At 34.9% G+C, this 21,748-nt stretch overlaps 1 protein-coding gene across 3 annotated transcripts in view; it reads left to right on the forward strand.

Moving 5' to 3' along the window:
- Positions 1–4,130: 4,130 nt before the first annotated feature.
- LOC110114264 (serine/threonine protein phosphatase 2A 55 kDa regulatory subunit B beta isoform-like) overlaps positions 4,131–21,748 on the forward strand; it is a 30,639-nt gene continuing 13,021 nt past the window's right edge. The window contains exons 1-9 of one of the 3 annotated variants that reach the window (XM_020847097.2): positions 4,131–4,526; positions 6,980–7,083; positions 7,172–7,267; positions 7,358–7,477; positions 9,898–10,101; positions 10,778–10,869; positions 16,766–16,884; positions 18,712–18,835; positions 18,982–19,105. In XM_020847097.2, the coding sequence (XP_020702756.1) occupies positions 4,406–4,526; positions 6,980–7,083; positions 7,172–7,267; positions 7,358–7,477; positions 9,898–10,101; positions 10,778–10,869; positions 16,766–16,884; positions 18,712–18,835; positions 18,982–19,105 (1,104 nt within the window). In that variant the 5' untranslated portion in view covers positions 4,131–4,405. Of the gene's footprint in view, positions 4,527–6,979; positions 7,084–7,171; positions 7,268–7,338; positions 7,478–9,897; positions 10,105–10,777; positions 10,870–16,765; positions 16,885–18,711; positions 18,836–18,981; positions 19,106–21,748 lie in introns of those variants that run through there. The other 2 variants (XM_020847089.2, XM_028697642.1) reach the window with 2 other exon arrangements.

Raw genomic sequence — 21,748 nt, forward strand, 5'->3', positions numbered from 1 at the left:
CGGATTCTGGCCCCTTATGCCTCCCTTTGTGCTCACGGCACCAGAACAGATGTGCTTATAGCACCAGAACAGAATTCATCGGATCCGGAACAGAACAGATATCAGATTTCAGATTGAGCTCATTTCAGATTTCCCAGACACTAACTGAATCTCTTAGGATCCAGGCCCCTTATAACTCCCTTTATATAGCATATACAGATAGCATATTAATTCAGAAGAAATCCGGACGAATTCAGAAATCAGATAAAAATCGGGCAGCACAACGGCTGTATACATAATTTACACAATTTTCCTGAAAAATCACAGAATACCAAATTCGCACAGAATATAGATAACAACATTGCAAGACTTTAATTCTACTGCCACAACATTTAATCTCATCACAAAAAATACAGGCGAAATAAAACACCGCCGAATTCAAAATACCCGGACAAAAATCTCCAGAAAATACTTAAAATGTGCACACTCGGCACGTCAACAACATACGGAAACTTACGCGGTAAAAACTGAACCAGTCGGAAAATACGGACGAAATTAGTTAACAAAAACGAAATCCGGACAGAAAAGTCGTTCAAATTGCACCATTCTGAAAATTGAGAAAGGCGGAATGTGCCTTACCTTGCGTACAACACTTTACTTAACTGTCACGACGGACGAAAACGGCCCGTCGTCGCCCGAAAATCAACTTTCCCAATTTAGCTCTCGACCTTCTCTCTCCTCGGCTAATTTTAGATATTTTTTTTGATTTTCTCTCTCTTCAAAATGACCTGATTTCAGCTTTAAAATACTCAGATCGTCCTGGCCGATCGCACGATCGTCCTAGACGATCAGACCAATTTCACATCGTCTTGGGACGATTTCGCAGGACGATTCAGGACGATAATTAATTTTCAAAAACCCCTTGCTCTCTGACTTGTGCCATCCACTGATCGTCCCGGGACGATGCCTCGATCGTCCTGGACGATCAGACCAAAAACCCATCGTCCTGGCCGATTCCCTGGACGATCCTCAGGACGTTAATTAATTCTGAAAAAGTCCTGCTCTCTGTCTTTTGCACTGAACTGATCGGCCTTGGACGATGCCCCTATCGGCTTGGCCGATCCTGGGAGAAAAATCACCTGGAGCAATCTGGGTAATTTCTGGAGCAAATTTCAACAGATCGTCTCAGGACGATCCCAGATCGTCCTGGACGATCCTGGAGCAGAATCAGAACTTCACAGCAGGAGGACCATCAATGGGTTGATGAGAAAATAGAGCATATGTGACTATATAAGTTTAATATTTTAAGTGTCATGTGTAAATTGATTAATCTTGTATTAACTTTTGTAGGAAGAGTATACACGACTTCGAGAGAGTTGGGTTGGAGTAGGTAAGGGTTCCTCTAGGGTATATGCAGATTATTATGACTACTACACTTGGTTGCAAGTGGTAGATGGAATGCAAAAAAGACAGGTTTATAGATTAGGCTCGCAAGCTTACGCATACGAGGGCAGACCTCAGGTGGCTCTAGCTTCTCAACAGGCGGCCAAGATACTTTATATAGCCAACAAGTGGCTACTCTTACAACAGAGCTATATCAAGTCCAAAAATCACAAACTGGCATACAAATGCAGATGCAGATACATCAAAGTTAGATATTGGAGGAGTTGCAAATAATGAGAGAGCAATTCAATGGAAAGTATTCAACATCAGTAGAGAAGGTGAATGACAAAATAGATTATGATTAGACTTTTTGTTATGATTGGACATTTTATTGATATGTGTTTGTATATTTTATGGTCCATTTTTATTGTGTAATGCACTTGATGTTTATTTTAGAACTATTTAGTAATCGTGGAATATATTTTTTGTGATCAAATGTCTTATTACATATAGCATTAGAATTTTTGTTTGAAGTTGAAACATGAGTAATATATGTTTTATATATGTTGTGCTGTATTGTTGTGTTATAGAATATTTAAGAGTAAAAAGAGTAAAAAGAATAAAAAATATATATTTAAGAGGAATGGCTATTTTTTATGTTAGAGGTTTCTGATGGATTATCCTCCAGTAACAACGATGAGACAAATAAGTAGAATGTTTTCAGCCGAATAGTTATGTCGAAAGTTATGCCATCCCTTCTGACGTGAGACTCCCCGATTTTCTTGGCATAAATAACTAACGACTTTATCACCGGTAATTCCGGCAGCTATATTTCACCGAAAATGCCGACATAAATCCCATCGGAAACAATGATATGGAACCGCCATTTCCGATGCTACATTTCTGCTGGAAATGAATTTCTAACACTTGTTTTACCGTTGATCCATTTTTCGTCGGAAATTTAGTGGCGGATAATGTTCATTTCCTACGGATTTTGGCCGTTGGAAATACAAGCTTTTCCTGTAGTGTAAGCTCAAAATAAAGCAAAGACTGAATTAAGCACAAGTGCACGTGTCACTCAAGTAATAAAGAGTGAGTTTGAGTGTTGATCTCATGAGGACTTGAACTATCCTAATATTACCCTAGTATTGTTTATATGAATCATAATATTTGTCATAAAAATCCAAATTTAAGGAGTTCTCTAAAATTCCTACTTTGTTGGTGAAATGTAAAATTCAATTAATGAAAGTGTCATGAACCTATGATAGTGATGAAAGAAATGTTTACCTAAGTTTGACTATCCTACGGTATGTTTTGAAAAAGAGTAAATACATTATTAGATCTTTGTTGAGCTTGTAAGAGTTTGAAGCAAAGTTTTCACTCAACTACAGTTGTTGTATCACCTTAGAATCCAGAATCCTAACCATCCTATGTCTAGGCATGATAGTGTTTCATTTCAAATCTCATATTTATTCCCTTATTCTTCTATCGAGGTAACAAGTTGCATCAACCGTTTAGAACATATGATTTTCCAAAATTATACCTGTAGTAGCGGGGTGACACTGTGCTTTTGGTCGCAGTGGTGCTAAGAAGCGTCATAGAGTGGCACTTCAACTCCGGTTCTCTTTTTCTACAATAACTTTGAAATTACTTGCGGCGCAACGATGCTAGGTCACTTGGGCGTCGTAGCATAATGCACATAAACGAGTTTTTATATTTATTTTCACTTCATTTCTTCCCCCCATTCATGGCTTGCTAGGTAAGGAAGAATATAGGGAAAGGGAGAGGATATAGGAAGAGAGAGAAAGCTTCTCTTGGTCTTTTTTGTTCGTTGTTGCATTTATTTATATATATATATATATATATATAATGGTTTGCTATTTAAATTATGGTTAAACACATAAAAAGCCCAAACATTACACACTTATGTCCTTATTCATCAATAGCTGCAAGAAACTCTTTCTACTTAACACATTATTGCTCTTCAAATTAACCATTCATGGTGCTTTCTTCTAAAGAAACTTTAACATATTTTCTCCCCATTTGTGGTATAGCTTCATAAGCCATTATGTAGTTATGTTGCATATCCAATTATAATATATTGGGCTGAGGCAATCATCTTTAAGGCAATCGACTTATAATGAGTTGCAGAACTTGTATGATAAAATGTTGCATAATACTACTTAACGAATGCTCCATTTATTTTCAAAAGTGGAGAATTTTTGTTCAAACATAACTTATAAGTATATTTCAAAAAAAAAAAAAAGTTAGTATATTTATCAAATTTGAGCGTTGTGTTGCATATAAAGTCAAGTGTTCCTTTAAATTATTATATCTTATTAACAAAATTAAAAGTATTATAGCAAAATTTTATTCTTTATTACATGGAATTATTTTTGGAGAAAATTATATAAAACTATATTAATAGAGTTTATATTAAGATGAGACTATTTTGATTACATTTGCTATTTATTTCAAAAGTTATATATCATTCAGATTCAACAAAGTAATTAGCAATATAAATTAATTTATAGTATTTTTTAGAGCTATTTATATTAAATTTCTAATAAAATAAAAATAGCATCTCTAATAAATTAATGATAATGTTTAATTCATCATATTATTTTCTAATTTAATCATACCAAAAAATAGCATATGATAAGTGAACTAATGATATGTATAATAAAATAATATCACATTGAAGATTTATTTCATTATCTTTGATAAGTTTTGGAAGAAGGGAATAGAAAAATTAGAAGAAAAAAAAACACTATTTTGCTAGGGCAAAAGGAGCGAATGGAAGATTAATTTTCTTCTCCGTCATATCAATCCCTGTCAGCTTTCTCCCCATTCTGAAACCCTCAGCCTTCATCTTGCTAGTATTTCTCTCTCATGGTTGAGCCGGGTGAGATTTAATGGCGAGCGAGTGAGAAGCAGCGCCGTCTGTGATCTCCATCGCAGAAACAGCGATCTTGGGAGGATTTCGATTTTGGATGCGCAGTCCGATCCTGGCCGACTTTTTAGCCGGAATCCATTTTGGAGAATGAATGGAAAGGGAGGAGGCGAGGAAGGTGTCGCAGCTACTTCCTCGGTCTCACCGCCGCTCGATTGGAAATTCTCTCAAGTTTTCGGCGAGCGGACTGCTGGAGAGGAAGTCCAAGAAGGTATGCCCCTTCAATTTGTTATAGATCTAGTCTACGTTGGGGCTGAGACTTTCACTGGTGTAGTATAGTAGCTTCGTTTTATTCCGCGGTTTCGGATGGTTAGATCGAACGCTGTGTCAATTTCTATGTAGCTGCCCATCGATTGTTATTTAGGATCTGTTTTAAATTTCTCGTAAGGGGGTATTATAGAGAAGGGAGCTTGGCTAAATTTTTATTTTTTTATCGCGTATTGGGATTTCCTGTCGATGATGTGAGCTTAGTTACGTGTTAGCTTTTCTCTCTCTGTGATGTTGATGAAATCTGCTAGAACATGAACTTATGCATTGCTGATTATAGTCAACCGGTCTTGTTGCACTTAGTTTAACAAACTTGCTGTACATTAGGTATGTACACATGGAACTTTTATTGATGGAGTCAATGGACTCCTTCTGCTGCTTCTTTATTTATCCTTGTTATCTTATGTCGGACATTATGCAGAAGCTTCATTTTATTCTTTCTATATTTTCCTGAAAAGTGTACATTTCCTGATTTGCGCTGGAATTATTCGAAGAAAGAGATTTTAGTTCTCCATTTAATGTTTATATTGTTACAGCTAAAAGATTCCATTAGAGGTCATGTATGGTTGCATGGTTAACTTGTATTGCTCCAGAAACGAAATTCTGAGAATGTTTATTTATTTATTTACTCAACTTTTTTTGTTCTTTCAATTCTTAAACTTGGGGTTTCAGGTAAGGCTGATAGGATAAATTAGAAGAAATGTTGTATTATGTTTGATAAAGCTTTCAATCATGCCTTTTGAGGGATCACTTTCATTGCCTGACAGACTAATAGACTTTGTCTGACGACTAGATGAGATGCTAAATCTCACTAGACATATAAATGATTGCTATCGGAGGACCAATAAATGTTAATGCAAAACTTTTTTGTATAAAATTTCATTATCCTATCCAAACAAGATTATGGATAGCTTTTCTAGTAGGAGAAGGTTGGTAACATAAATGAATTATTCAGCATTTCATAATTAAACCGTGCAAACTATACAGCTCTTATGCACTTATATATTTTCATTATGGCTAGCTAGCACGGTATGAAAACACAAACTATGAGTCAGCTTACTTCTTATTTCAGAAAAAAAAAAGAGTTGTAGTCAACTTTTGATGCTTGATTTGAGACTTGCTCTCAATAGCATTGCTGGGCTGGCAATGGATTTGCTTGAAAGAGATTTTATTAAATTATGCTCTCCAAGCATTGATATCATTTATTATGGTTCCAACATGTGAGGCAGGACTGACTTTTGTTAAACGGTCTGAGTTTCCTTCAGGATTAGCTTGTTGGATCCGTGAAATTTGTCTAATTAAGGCCTCGTTTGACTAGGCTTATTTTCTCCTTTCTCCATCTGAATAAGCAAAAATTAGTTACCCTAATTGTTTGGAATAGAAGCTTAACCATAATTCCTTTTCGCCAAACTCCATTTTTTCGGTGGTTGCAAAATTTTTTTTGTTTCTGCTTATTCAGTCACAAAACGGAGTTTCAAAAGTAAAATGTCGGATCAAGCCCTACTGGCATGACCCCCATCGTAAATCTATTATTTGATACGAAAATAAATTAATTTTCCAACATTAAAATATTTTTTTGTTTAAGTTGAGTTGTTTTGCTTTTTCTCAACCTCCTTTTTTAAAACTCCTTTTTATGTAAGCATAAACCGAATCAAACGAAGCCTAAGTATTATCTCAGTTAGCAAAGTGCCTGCTTGTAGAATTGATGCGGAGAAGGGTTGTTAATTGATAATTACAATAATATGGGCCAGTGGTAGTACCACACCCCCTTTATTATTGCATTTGAGTTGACTATGTAAAAGTCTGCAGAGGGGAATGCCCAGGAGATCAATTTTGGATAAGGTCTAACTCGGACAGTTTTTTCAGTGTTGCTGCTTAATTAGAATCTATAACTTCTTAATATGATATAATTTATTCTGCTAGAGTAACTACTATCCTTAGCCTTGAATTTGTGGGTGGGAGCTCTGAAATTTAAATTTGTGTGAGCTTTCCTCAGGATTCTACAATCATAGCGTGTCTCAGTGTTGTTAAGATTTTGTTGTATTGTTCTCAGTTAACAGCACAGCTACTTGATTTATATTAGAGTAGTTAGGCAGTCTATTCTCTGTTAATGGAGTGTTTGTAGACATTCCCGGCAAATTTCTATTCACTGAAATGGGCAGCTATGCACTTCTCTTCCTTATATTTCCATTGGTTTCTTATTTTTAGGCTATTTTGATTACCAGGTTTTCTTTTATAATTTTATTCTATTGTTCCTGTATTCTTCGCTCGTATAATTTTATTCTATTGCTCTTATATGTCAGAAACATTGTGCTGTGTCTAATGCTACTGCCAATTGTCTCTCTTTGCCTTATAGTTGTTTGTGATGTTTCTCAAGTGAATTGTAATTTGTCACAGTTGACATTATTTCTGCAATTGAATTTGACAAATCTGGCGACCACCTTGCCACTGGAGATAGAGGGGGTCGTGTGGTTTTATTCGAAAGGACAGATGTTAAGGAGGTATGATGACTTCCATCTTTTTTTTTTGGCCATGGCTTTAATTAGCTTTTTTGTGACTTATATAATATATTATGCATCCATTATATAGCATGGTTCTAGACGGGAGCTTGAGAAGCTAGACTATTCAATCAGCAGACATCCAGAGTTTCGCTACAAAACAGAATTCCAAAGTCATGAACCTGAGGTATTATTTTGGCTATACTCATTCATTTAAGGAGGATTGTTTCATGTGATGCTTCGTTTGGTCTGTACTAGTTTCGCTCAATGTTCTCAGTTTGACTACCTCAAAAGCTTGGAAATAGAAGAGAAAATCAACAAGATCAGATGGTGCCAAACTTCAAATGGTGCATTATTTCTTCTGTCAACTAATGATAAGACAATCAAGTTTTGGAAGGTAGATTTTTACTATTTAGATTCACCATCTATTTTTAGGCAGATCTATGTGCATATTTTTGTACTCATCAAGTTGTGGCATGAAAAAACACGATCTTGCTTGGCCTCTTTGTATACGAATATTTTATGGAGGGCTGCTAGACAAAGACCTTGAAGTAGCTTTTTTTTTGGGGAGGGGGGCGGGGAATGCATTCTTTGCCTTGCACCATTTTGCATTATTAAATTAGTTCTACCATTTCAGAGTTTTTCTTATGGCATTTGTACATTGATTCATGCATGATGGGTGGATGTTCCCAGATAAATTTTTTTAGTGCTTATTTTTTATACTTTGAAATTTGCATCCTTGAGCATTTGTTTGTCTTTAGAATGGGTCACTATTAACTTTTTTGTTTGTTAAATTTAAATGGTATATTGGTACAGTTTCTTGAGATTATGACTTTTCCTATTTTTTCTTTATTTATACGAAAGTTTGCATCCTTCATAGCCCGAGTTAGGGTGCATTCTCAAAATTGCTTCTGGTTGTCCAAGTACCCTGGCCACTTGGGATCAAACTACTTGCAGTTCTAATAAAATAAAAAAATGTAGTTATAGACGCCTGTTACAATTTGAGGCCAAAAAGTTAATATTAGAGCGAGCTTGAACACAAATATCCAGGAAAATATGTGGTTTGAGAAGACGTGTCTTATGAACACGAAAGAGCTGTATAAAAGTTTGCGGCAAAAGAATGCCACCAATCCCATCAATAAAAGCAATAAAAGGAAAAATTATTGGTTAACACGTGATAAAGAAGCAACAACTTTGTAAAAGAGAAGATTTAACGATGTTATGAAAAAAAAATTGAATATCAACAAAAATCATAGGGTAAGCGAGGAGTTTTAACTCTGATCTGATGGCCATCAAATTCTACAAATCCTAGCAACTCCACCTACTGGCTAGAACCAACCAAGGCCAAAGTGATGGAGATCCAATAATCAATCATTAATGAACAAATATTAATGTAAGGAGGGTGACAACCCTAATTGATTTAAACAATGGGAGTGCCCAACAAACACATGCAAAATCCACAAAAATAAGAATGGGGTGAAATAAATTCAAAATTATAGAATATCAAAATCTAAACTTATCCACAACCAAATCGATTAACTCTCCATAGATTAAAGCAACATTCAACCCAAAATATAATGATGAGTATACATAGGAATACCCCATTTGATCGCCAAACAAAAATTTCACAAAATAACTCAAAGGAGCTAAGGTAAGAAACAACCTATTTAACAATAGAGACAACGCATATACCGCTTGCTACCAATATCTGGAAAAGGAAATTTTGATTCTTGACCAGCACAGTATAGGTAATGCCAATGCTTATAGGTAAGCAATGGCCAAATCTCAAAGTAGTGGCATGGTAAGTTGATAAAGTTCGATAAGGTAATGACAAAATTTATGTAGATGATAAATCTTTGAAGGTCAAATAGGCATTAGCCTACTAACTAAATTCCACCCTAATGCCCAAATGTATAAATATGCAGCTCTCAAGCCACAACAAAGTTGTTGCTCATTAACTCTCATCCCTTAAAACTATGGTGGTATGTAAATCTATTTTCAATAGAGCGTATCAAAGCAACTCTCAATGCACACAATAAAAGTCTAAACCTTGCCTAGAACTGAGAATCGCAAGATGTATACATTGATAGAAAAAGTCAGCTCTAACAATAGGAAAATCACAATGCCCAACATAGCATACGAATGTTATACCATCAGGGAATACATAATATTGATACATCAAGGTAAGAGCATGAACATAAAATAACAAGATAATGAATAACAACATCTGGAAAAGCTGACAGAAGAAAAGCATAAAGAAACACCCTTTTAAGATTTCTAAGGATGCTGATGTAGAACTAAATGTGTGAGTAATTATGTAATGCTGAAAATACGTCTTTTAATTAGAGCAACAATAATTACGTTTACTTTTAGTGATTTAAACAAATATTAAAACAATAAGGAGATATTTACGCTTAGACCAAATTACAAGATAAAAGTTAGAATCACGAATAATCAATTCCAATCACAATTCGCATAGCATGGAGTTCAAAGGAAATTCCTATGTTAACATATAGATTAGGCGCTAATTGGATCTGCTCACTCACACTCTTGATGTGTTAAACGAAGATAGGTTGCACAACCTTTACAATACCACAAATTAAAAAAAAAAGACTTAGAAAAACAAAGACTTGGAGGAGAAATTCACCATTATCAGGATTTGGAAATGATCTGCCACTGAACGGGAGAGAGTTGTTCGTCAATAGCAGCGGCGAGGGTTTTTTTTTTTATTTCTCTTCTTAGAAGTTAGACAGCCTGTCCTGTGATTTATGTTCATTCTATACTACAGATTTACATTTATTCTCTTTAACCGTGCAGGTACAAGAGAAGAAAGTGAAGAAAGTTTCTGAGATGAATGTTGATTCTTCACAAGCTTCTGCAAATGGTAACATTCCTAGCTCATGTTCAGCCAGTCCAAGACCGTGCCTCCCAAATGGTGGGTGTTCTGAAAGGCCATACAAATATTTGAGCAGTGACTTCAAGTTTCCCCCTGGGGGGTTTCCGACTCTGCGTCTTCCTGTGGTAGTTGTACTTATACACTCTAGTGAATAAATGTATCATATTGTATAAGCTATAGTATATTTGGTTCAAACGTAATGTCTCATGAACATTTTATTGTGGGCCGTGCTTCCTGAACTTGATTGATTCTTAAACAATTATAAGTTTATTTAATCTACAGTTTTTTTTTTTTTTAAATTTTGCTGAAGGTTTCCTTAATTGAATTGATAGTCGTATTAGTTACATAGCAGACGAATATGCTAGATTTTTTATTCATAGGTGGGCAAGTTTTTTATCTTGTGTCAGCTTCTGCAGATATGTGTTCAATTCAGCTGAAATTTGTTTGTTTCATATATATTAGTCTGGGATAAGTCCTTCAGTTGATTAGCATTTAGCAGTATTGTTCTCTCCCACCAAATGCATGCAAATGAACTAAGTTCAGGTTCATTGAAATAAACACGTTAATTAGTAAGGATTAGTGTCTGCGAGTTCTCAAATAAAATGTTAGATCAAGTTTTACAGAAAATATTTAGGAAACTAGAAATGCATGCAATTTGCAGATGAAAATCTTTCAGATTCTCTGTTTTATTCTTTTATTTTCAATTATTGTGCATATGCTGAATATTATTCTTGTTACTGTAACTGTTATTACCGACTTTTGATCTCATGGCTGACTTTTACTGGATGAATCTTTGTGTAGGTAGCTAGCGAAGATGCAAGCCTTATTGCTAGATGTCGTAGAGTATATGCTCATGCTCATGATTATCATATCAATTCTATTTCCAAAAACAGGTTCATATCTTGCTGTACTTGCTATTCTATGGTTTTGTGGTTGGAGACTTGATTTTGGGAGCAAAATTTTCATATTTGTATGGATTAAAATTCTATATCATTAATGTTCTTGTTGTTGTTGTGTTATTTGTGTTATTTTAAGGTAACGGGTCGTTACTTTTTTCCTTCAGCCTCATTCTTCATTGTTTAAACCTAGGAACAGAGGGTTGAAGATGTTAGGACTTGAACACCAAAAATTAGCAAACAAACCATAAATTTTAGCAAACAAACATATTCTTATTGATAAGAAAAGAAATACAAACAAACAAGATACAATGGTCCTCTTTTGAGAGGAGGATCTTCTCTCCCAAATTCTAGACGCCGCTAGAATACCTCAAATCTCACGAAAACAGGGGACAATTAACACTAACAAAACTCATTAATAGCCTCCCTAAACCTAGACAAACTCTCCTTTAAATAGCCTTAGAACACAAAATCATAAATAGAACATTCTTAAATAATTTAAACATGATTTAAGAAAACTTCCTAAACAATTAAACATATTTTAGAAAATATTCTTAAACAAAATTAAGCACTTTCTAAATAGCATAAATATAATTATGAAACTTTCCTAAACACCTGCCAAATATGAATTCAATCAGCCCTATTTACTTAAATAAATCTTTCCTAATTTTCTCGCCAATCTAAAGTCAAATAAGCCATCTTTTCCTAAATAAACTTTCATAATTATTTCTCCCTTGATTTCTCCTTCTTACATGTGAATATTAACTCTCCTGGGATCCACAAGGTGGGGCCCCCTTGCGTATCAATAATTCTTCCCCAAAAAACACCTTGTCCTCAAGGTCATGAACAAGTGCTTCATAATAACGCTCCATTTGAGTCATCCTCCTAGCAATACTTCATTCTCAGTGTTTGATATATACAATTGCTCTGAAAGTTCAAACATTTTCTTCTCCTTAATGCCTTCTGAATAAAGAAGATCAGCGAAACAACTTACATCATCCAATCCCTGGACATGTTGTTCAGATGGTGAAACTGATGAATATTGATTTTTTTTGTCTGTCTTCCACTCACATGTTCTACAGACAATTCCTGGGCAATATTTTTTTTAAGATTCTGAATTAAGGTGCCCCGAACATTAAATTCTGAATAGATATAATCGAATTCATTGCCATCATACCCCAAGCATGCCCTATTTTGAATCTGCTGAGCTTAGATTCAATTAGAAAAATTCCTTGAAGCAACTTTGACTGAAAATCACTAGGCTGGTTGCTGTGCCCTGGATCAAGTGCACTGTCAACAAGCGTACTGCCAAATGAGGCCTCCTCTGGGAAGCATTTCACCTGTACAGGTGAAGGGGTTTTCCTTCTAGAACTCTGTTGGGAAGTTGAAGTAGTCTTCAATTCATCAGATCATTTTTGAACTTTCAATACTCAGATTTGAGTATGTTGAATTCTCCAGCAAGCTTTTCTCTCGAGGAAAGCTCCATGGAAAGTTGTTGAGCTAAATGTTGTGTTTCGGAAGATAATTCATCCGATATATTTTGCAATAACTTCAGATTTAAGCTGCAAAACTGCTGACTCGGCCGCTTGTACTCTTGCAGTCAGTGTAGCACTGTCTTCACAAGTAGAAGCTAAATCATTATCAATCGATTAGTCTGAACTCCAACCTTGATTCCAATGGTTGCTTAGCTGGCTTGAAAGCTGCTTGTAGTTGTTCTTTCCTTTCCCGTGTTTGAGCTATGAACTGGTGTAAATCTAGCTGCATCGCCAGAAGCCTTGTTCTTGAAACCATCAAGTTCAGCCAAGCCAGAAAAATCATTCTTTTATAGAAACTTTCTGAGGTGTATGATGAAGATGAACCATCAACTTCAGCCGTTGAATCTTCGTACTCTTCATCCAACTCACCCACCTCCTTAAGAGATGGAAGCCCTGTAGAATCGCCCTTGTACCTGACCCTTGCATTAACCTTATCTATGTGTTTGCTGGTTCTAGAAGGAGCAGGTCTAATCTCATTAGGGTCATGAATTATCTTTCTAGAAGATGCTTGAAAGCTCTGTACACTAAGCTCCCTTTGTTGCTCAAATTCTCTTAACCTTATTTTTTAGGTTAAAAATTGCAGATATGTTATGTAGCTCAATAAGATTTTTCCTTGAGATGGTTATTATCCTCTTTAATGATTATTATCCTCTTTAATTTGTTTGTTGAAAGTTCTGAGTTGCTCCTCTTTCTTGTCCTTAGTTATTCGTATCTTCAGCTTTCTCACCTTAGGATCGCCACCACCCAATAGCTTCTTCCTTCAGTGCAGCGAGTGTCGTGATCTCCCCATATTTCCCCCATGTATCGAGGTTGGGAATCCCACCTTTCTTCCACCCTCATTGCATGACCTGATCACATGACTCAGCTAGATCTCCTCCATCTCTGGTCTCCCAATCCCCTTGCCCTACCTCCAATAGTGGTCGGTCCCACCAGCTCCACCACAAAATTCCCTAATTGCAGCACCCCCCCCCCCCATCTATAAACCCTATTCCACCCCTTCTTGGAGCCCTAGGAGCTGGCTTTGGATGAAATGAGCTCTCATCGTCGAACTCTTCCCATCTAATCTCTTTCCCTTTATATTCAGCCAAGGGAATCCCGATCAAATCTTGATTAGGCTTATCAATTGGAACTGTCAATGAGGTTTTGGATCGCATCTTCATTAACTTTCTCATCATCTTCTTCAAAATTTTCTTTCCCTTTGGTTCATCCCCCAAGGAATTTTTGGTGAAGATTTCTACTGCATCTTGATTATTTTCTTCATCGTATCCTCCAAATTCCCAAGCCTTTTTTTTTCCATAGTTGGAAAGCGCTCATTCAACATCCCACATCTGTTCGTAGTTGCTCTACTTCTCCCTTCAACTTTTATTCCAATGCTTCAACTCTTCTCTTGGCCATCAATCTCAAGAAATTGCTCTGATACCAATTTTAATAGGACTTGAACACCAAAAATCAGCAAACAAACCATAAATTTCAGCATACCAATAGATTTTTATTGATAAGAAAAGAAATATGAACAAATAAGATACAATGGTCCTCTTTCGAGAGGAGGATCTTCTCTCGCAAATTCTAGATGCCGCTAGAATCCCTCACAAAAACAATGATAAAACTCATCAATAGTCTCCCTAAATCCTAGATAAACTCCCCCTTAAATAGCACTAGAACACAATCATAAATAGAACCTTCCTAAATAATTTAAACATTATTTAGAAAAAATTCCTAAACAATTAAACATAATTTAGGAAACCTTCCTAATAATTAAATATATTTTAGAAAACCTTTCTAAACAATTAGACACTTCATAAATAACATAAATATAATTAGGAAACTTTCCTAAACACCTCCAAAATCAAAATTTAAATATGCCCTCTTTCGTTAAATGAACTTTTCCTATTGTCTTTCCCAATCTAAATTCAAATCAGCCATATTTCCTTAAATAAACTTTTCTAATTATTTCTCTCCTGATTTTTCCTTCTTATATAGTGAATGTTAACTCCCATGGGCCCCACAAGGTGGCCCTCTAGCGTACCAGAAGACTATGGACTATTTAGAACATTCCTATATTGAAATGTTTTATCTTTAGATAGAGGGTGTGGTACTTTAGTTAGGAGGGAAGACTAATACGAAAAAGGAGATCCCATCGATTCTACAAACTGTATTATCTATATTGTTGGTTGAACAAAGTGCAGAGAAATGAAAACGTGAGATTGGATACAATTGGCTTCATGTTCATGACCAAAACTTCTTATCAAGCATGAAATCTGTGCTTGGACTAGCCCGAGTCATAGGAGCTTTGCGAACGAAACATGCTTATGGAGCAATGACTTGGGTGCTTTGCTTATATAGTGGCACCCTGGATCTCTCCAGCACATCTTAGCAGTACAGAGTGTCAGAATGCACTTGATTCCTCTTTGACTAGGAAACACATTTTTTTTTTTCACATTTAACAACAATAGTTTTAAATGGCTTAGTTTTGAATCCTCAACTTGGACAGTTTGTTAGAATCCTCAATTTCAATGGCTTTATTGGTCATTTTTGTGTAAATTATTCATGTTTGACTTGTTCTTTTTAGTAAACCAGTCAAGATTGACCAAGAATTTTCAATTTATTTACTTGATAAGTTGAACTCTAATAAGAGCTCAGTTGATTATGTTTAGCTTGACAAGAGCTCGATATATACAAAATATTAAATATTATGAATGTATATGCGTTGGGGATGTAAAAAATTTGAACATGAATGGTTGAATCTCTCTTTAGATCAGTTTGTGTTAACTATCAAGCTAAGCAAAAATGAGATTAAGGTTTTAACAAGCTTAAAAATCTTGGTTGTGTTCAACTTGTTTATTATTGTGCTGAACATGAGCCAAACACAATAATAAAGCTCAGTTGAAGACCATCATATACATTAACAATTTTTTGATTGATGACCCATTGCATTAAAAGATTTTTATGTTTTATGTTTTTTTTTTTTTTCATGGGAAATATCATCTAAGATGGATAGAACTTAAAAAATTGTTTCTATGATTTCTGAAGTCTATTAGATAGTTTTAATTAACATTACTAAAAAATGCATGTTTGTGTGGTTATGGGGCATTCACTCTTAATGACGAGCTGTTGTTTGGAGTCCCCTATTTTTCATACAGATCGACCCTAGTCAGAGTTTGATTGGAAATGTTTTAGCCTATAAATTTATGTTGGGGCTCATTTTAGACAATCATGATTAACTATCTGCGTATTATCTAACAGGCTGCCTATACTAGTTGATCATGTCCATTTGGTTTCAAGTATCTCTGCAAACCTCTTAATGGACAAGGCTGTGTTTTAAAATGAGGTGTTTTCTTTGTAACTTAAGTTTCCATGTTCTTGTTGATGTTAGAGCCTTCTGCATCGCATAACATCTAACTTTCAGCAGGAGCGAACAAGATACATCTTGAAGAGCTGGAAAAATTGATTATGGCTATATAGATGGCCAATGGTCAGCTCCTTTTTACTGTTGCACGTAATTTGTGTGACACTTTATAGCTTAGTTAACCAGTGCCAAAGATTTCTTGGTAGTTTAAAGATCAATAAAGCTAAGGCTTTAATTAAAAAACAACACAATTTTTTTTTGATATCTATGCACTTCAATAAAAAAAACAATTCCTCGTTAACCAGCAGAAAAAAAGGTAGGCAACGTCTGATTTTACCATTCGTTGAAGTACTTTAACATAAAAAAAAAAACAATTCCTCATGAACCAGCAGAAAAAAAGGCAGGCAACGTCTGATTTTACCATGCGTTGAAGTACTTGAACAAGCCAAAACACTTTGAAAAGTATGATTTTGATATCATTTGTCATCCTTGTTTTTTTGTTGGTGTGTGGTAGTAGCATCGTCTTTTTTTATTTATATGTTTGTTTGTTTTTTGTTCCTCACGCTTTCTGCTGTTTGCGTGTACATGGGTGTGTTTAAGAAGGTTTGGGGTCCCGCAGTGGGGGGAAGGGTAACATTCTGATGCATTGGTTACTTTTAATTTTATTGCCTTTTATTGTAATGTTCTGCTTTATTCTTTCATTTTTCAATTGATTATTCAATTTTTTCCAATGGTTCTGCTAATTGTTCCAAACTTAACTCCTGAAAGCAGTGATATATTAGCTTACACAATGATGCGATAACTTACAAAGTTCTTTTATCCTATCAGCGAAGTATTTAGAGCTTTCATGGTCCATGTAACAAAATGGTTTTCATGCCATGCTTATGTGAAATGTGTAACCCTGGATAAACTTGCACACTTCTTAAGCTTTAGACATGCTTAACATTTTTATTTGTTCACTTTCTTTCTTATAATACCGCATTCTTATTCTTGCTTTATTTGCTGTTTCCAGTGATGGAGAGACGTTCATATCCGCAGATGATCTGCGAATAAATCTTTGGAATTTAGAAATTAGCAACCAGAGCTTTAACATTGTTGATGTGAAGCCTGCAAACATGGAGGACCTAACAGGTATCGTTTTATATGAGCTGATGTATATCGAATTTTACTGGTTATATTTTACTTTAAATGATTTTGCCAAATATTTTTATTTGCTTTTGATCAGTTTTATTCCTATAACACTATGAATGTTTTTTGCAGAAATTTGTTTTTCCACATATTGCATGTGCTGTTTCTGAAATTTCATTGCAATCTCTGTTAGTCTATTATGCATTAATTTTCTACTCATGAAGTTTCTATATTACAGCTCTGAAGTTTCTGCAGAGGGTCTGAAACTGAATTTTAAATTTTATGTTTTCAAGTTCATAGGTGAATGTATCCAATGGGAAAACACAGTATGTTTCATTCAGCATAGTCTTACTTTTCATATAAGAATACATATGATATTGTGAACTCTTTTATGATAGACGGTACACTGTAATATAGAGACTTATTAGATTTACGAGGAACATCCAGTAAACACACTTTATAAGCCTGTTGAGGGAATTCTTTCTCGATTAGCCATTTTGTACCATGGACTATTGGTAGTGGATTTTGTTACATTCCCTGCAAATTGCCTACGTTCTTCAAGCTCTTGCCATTTCTTTTATCTTTATCCATGTCTATCTAATGTTGTGAGCTGTTCTTTTAATGCACATTCTTCCCAATTACAGACAGTGAGACCTCATATTGTATAGCACAATAAAGTTGTTATTATAGCATATTTACTTATTTGTTTAACATATGAGTCAGCGGGAGAGAATGGAGAAGAATAAATTCAAAATATTTGGGATGTTTTAATTCCAGTGGATGTGGTGAACACTTCAAATGCTTGATATCCATTTGATGTAATGTTAGACATTGTCATATTTTCTATAGTAAGCAACACATCCATTGACAAGGAACCGTGCTCACACATGCATGCACGCACGTGCATTTGCAATATACTAACCACAACATATACACCTGTACCTCTGCAAACACAAAGCACACCACACATACCCACAGTACATGCACATAAACGCAACTCACAACAGACACATACCACCCATTATGCATGTTCACACACAAACCTGGCACAAACACAACATGAACAAAATTTTGGTCAAACAATGATTTGAGCTAATTTTTTGTTAGCTAATATTGTATGCAAGTGGTTCTCAAATCATGATTTGCGAAAAGTTGTTTTGAGATGAGCTAAGCTCATATTTGTCAAATATGATCCCTCTACATTGAGTTTACTCTAAAATACATTTGTAAAACTAACGAACAAAGAGAAAGAACTAGTCCTTTTACTCAATTGCATTTTGTTGGACACCATAATCTAGTATTAGAACTTTGCTCTAGGGGAATAATATGCTTGGAGAAAATTCTTTGAATGCTAGAGACCCTTGCTCGATAAGCTTTGCCAAAATGGTTATGGTAAAAATGTGGGGAATTTTCCCCGTGACCATACCTGGCTGTAAATTGGATGTGTGGAAGACTTTTGGAATTTCCATGAATTTTTTCTAGGACTAGGGATTTATTTGTTATGGAATACTTGAATAAGGAATTTTGTTTTTTTTTACAAATTTCTCCTCAAAAAAGCAGGTATGCTTGCTGTTCTTACTCTTGGATTGCTGAAAAACAGCAATTCAGGTTCACGCTTTACTCCATTTGCTATTGCATTTTTATTTTAAGTGGGGCGGCTTTTTCTGGTGAGGTTGCTAGAAGTTGCAATTAATGTGTTTAATCTCTTATGCTTTTTTTCAGCTGTTTTGATGGAATTTGGCAGATTTTATTTAATATTTTTTCAATATTGTAATGTGGTATTAACTCGTATTTTGCTTTTGATTTGGTTCTTTCTCTAATGCTTTACAGAGGTTATAACATCAGCCGAGTTTCATCCTATGCAATGTAACACTCTAGCATATTGTAGCTCAAAGGGCTCAATACGACTTGTTGATTTGAGGCAATCGGCTTTATGTGATAATCACTCCAAGTTGTAAGTCGCTCTTTTTCAATTTCCATTGTACAGCTACATATGTTTTTTCTTGATGAAGGTGGTGGGTGTTGAAAGTGCAAATTGATACAGCAGCTCTAATCTTTTTATTGTCTAATTGTTTGCTTGGTAAATCATGCGCTTAATAGGTTTGAGGAGCATGAGACACCTGGTACTAGGTCCTTTTTCACTGAGATCATTGCGTCAATTTCAGATATTAAATTTTCCAAGAATGGAAGGCATATTCTGAGTCGTGATTACATGACACTTAAGGTTGAATGTTCTATCCATCAATTTAATTTTTTTGCTTTCATTATTGATTTTAACCGTGTAATGTAAGGAAATGCTTGTCTGATGTGCACTATTATGAATGCACGAACTTGTTTGGGCTATGCAGCTGTTGATATTTTCACTTATTCTAGCATCCACCATTTCTTTGGCTATTATCTTGATCTGAAATGTTTTATTGTGTGGTTATTTGATGGAAAACAGGCTGACAACTGTAACTGATTATCACAGTCTCTGTGAGAAGTTTAGTTTTATGGGTTGAGATATGTATGAAGCTTCAATCGTCAATAATTTATGTTTTCAGAGTACTAAACTCATTTGCTGTGGTATATGTCATTTTTATTTGATTTTTATTGATATTTTATTAGATTGGTAACTTTGATTCAAACATATCCTATGAAATCGGTATGAAGGATATTCTTTCTGGTTCTATGAAGATTTTATTTGATCCAGTTTTTCAGAAGTGTAGATCTAAGCCAGTTAACGCTAAGTTTTAACTCTGTTATAGCACATGGTTCTTAGTTGGCTTATATCACGTACTGTTGTATTTGGCTCATTTTCTTTTTCGTTTGTTAAAGCAAAAAAAATATGGTGGCATTTTTTTTCAACCCTTACACCCATCACATTAAAGTAGCCTTATGCTTTGATTGGGAGTTGAATGAAGAAAGAAAGTACTTGGAGGAGAGGAATGAAAGAATGTAGATTTTTTTCTCCTGATTGTATGAAATTGATTCTTTCTTATATTTCTTTTATTCATAAAAACAACTTGGTATGAACATCTTAAGTCATCTGCTAGTCAGCTAGTTCGTTACCTTTGTAGAAGAAGATATGTGATACTTGAAAGCCCTTCACTTGGCGGGACAATAATAATTTATTCCTATTTGCTAAATCTCTATTTGTATTCTTCTTGAGATCTTTTTTAATCCGAAGTTTCAGCATATTAGAGTCTCCCAAATTTTAGGACATTCAAAACTGCAATTACCAACTTCATACCCTCCCATGATGCATGATTGTTAACCGAAGGAACCAAATTCATCTAGATTAGTTTAGCAATAGAATGAAGATGACATATCAGTTCCATAAAATAATACATATCCCTTTTTTGTGTTCCTTTGTGAATGATCTGTGAAAGTTATCTTAATTCATCCAGCATGAGGGGGTTTCCAAAAACCAAAATGAGAAAAGATCCCAATCATATCACTAAAATGTCCAGAGTGCTGAATCAACTATAGAATATCCTTGAGAAGCAGGCAAAAGGTAATATATTCCCATACTTGGTGAGCTGCAATAAATGCAATGCCCTGGGTGTACTAGGCAAACATTGAATACTTTCTTTACTTTCAACTCCATGTTATGATTTTTTTTTTTAAATCTTAAAACTCCATTTTATGGAGGATTCAGCTTCCTCTGATCATTTACTTTGTTTCTTTGTATTTCATAATTTGATTGGTTAAAACTGAACTTGTATATATTTCTACTACTGTAGTTAGTATCTTTTAATAAAATGACTTTGCAACCTTTCTCAAAAAAGAAAGAGAGAAAGAAATGTTATATTTGTTTTGACATTTATAAACATCCATCCCTAGTTTGAGGAACAGTGATGCCCTCACCTCTGCCAAGCACCTTATCAGAGAATTGCCGCAGCTATGGTTTGCCACCTCTGACATGGATACTGTTATGTGCTTTGCGAGTAGCTAGTTTGGGGCTTTTTCAGAGGAGCCCTGCAAGCACTAATTTTGGCACTAGCTGGGCATTGGCCTGCAAGTTCATCCCCAATCGTTGGGTTATCTCAGCTTATGACATACACATCATGAAGCTTGAGATCTAGATTGTTGCCGCTGTCTCCGGCACTCTTAGCAGTGAGGATTACTTGCAGGGAATGTGATTTTTTGTTTTCAATGCTATGGTGTTTAGCAAAGTTAACATATTGGTAAGGCAGATTTTTCTGTCCTTTTTTTGGCTCAATTTGGGAGAGAAAATACTCTTTTTTTTGTAGAAATCCTTCTTCTGCTTAACTTTTTGTACACGTTTTAAACACCCAAGTCCCCAATAAAACATAAATATATACTTTGTTCTCAATTCCTTTATTTTCCTCATGCCTTCTACTCAGGCTCAAGAGTGATATAGATTGTGGGCTAAAGATTGGGCTTAAACCATACCTAATGTAGTTATTAGCTCTGATTGATTGGTTTATATCAACCATTGTTGTTTACTAAGGGCACAAGTTGTGTTATTCTATAGAGATGAACATTCCTTCTGCTTTTTCCTCATTGATATATGGTAATTAGGATGATTGCCCCTAATATCTTCTGATAAATCATATCCATAGCTCAACCTCATACTAAGTATAATTTTATTTGCAAGTTATCCATTTATGTTTTTTTTATTAGTATGGTGGGACACATGGTTGCACCAAACTCATTTCTAAGTTTCTTTTTATTTCTTCTTTATATCTTTTTTTATAATTTGTTATTCTAGTGTTGCATTCACTAATTATAGATGTTTGTACCACGGTTCAATCATACTTTGACGTGATGAACCTGGCATAAAATTATATCATGAATAAATAATCTTTAGATAATAATATCTTAGTTAAAGATGAAGTTATTAAGAAAGTTGGAAATGTTG

This window comes from Dendrobium catenatum, unplaced genomic scaffold, assembly GCF_001605985.2.
Source record: "Dendrobium catenatum unplaced genomic scaffold, ASM160598v2 fragScaff_scaffold_986, whole genome shotgun sequence".
Lineage (NCBI taxonomy): Eukaryota > Viridiplantae > Streptophyta > Magnoliopsida > Asparagales > Orchidaceae > Dendrobium > Dendrobium catenatum.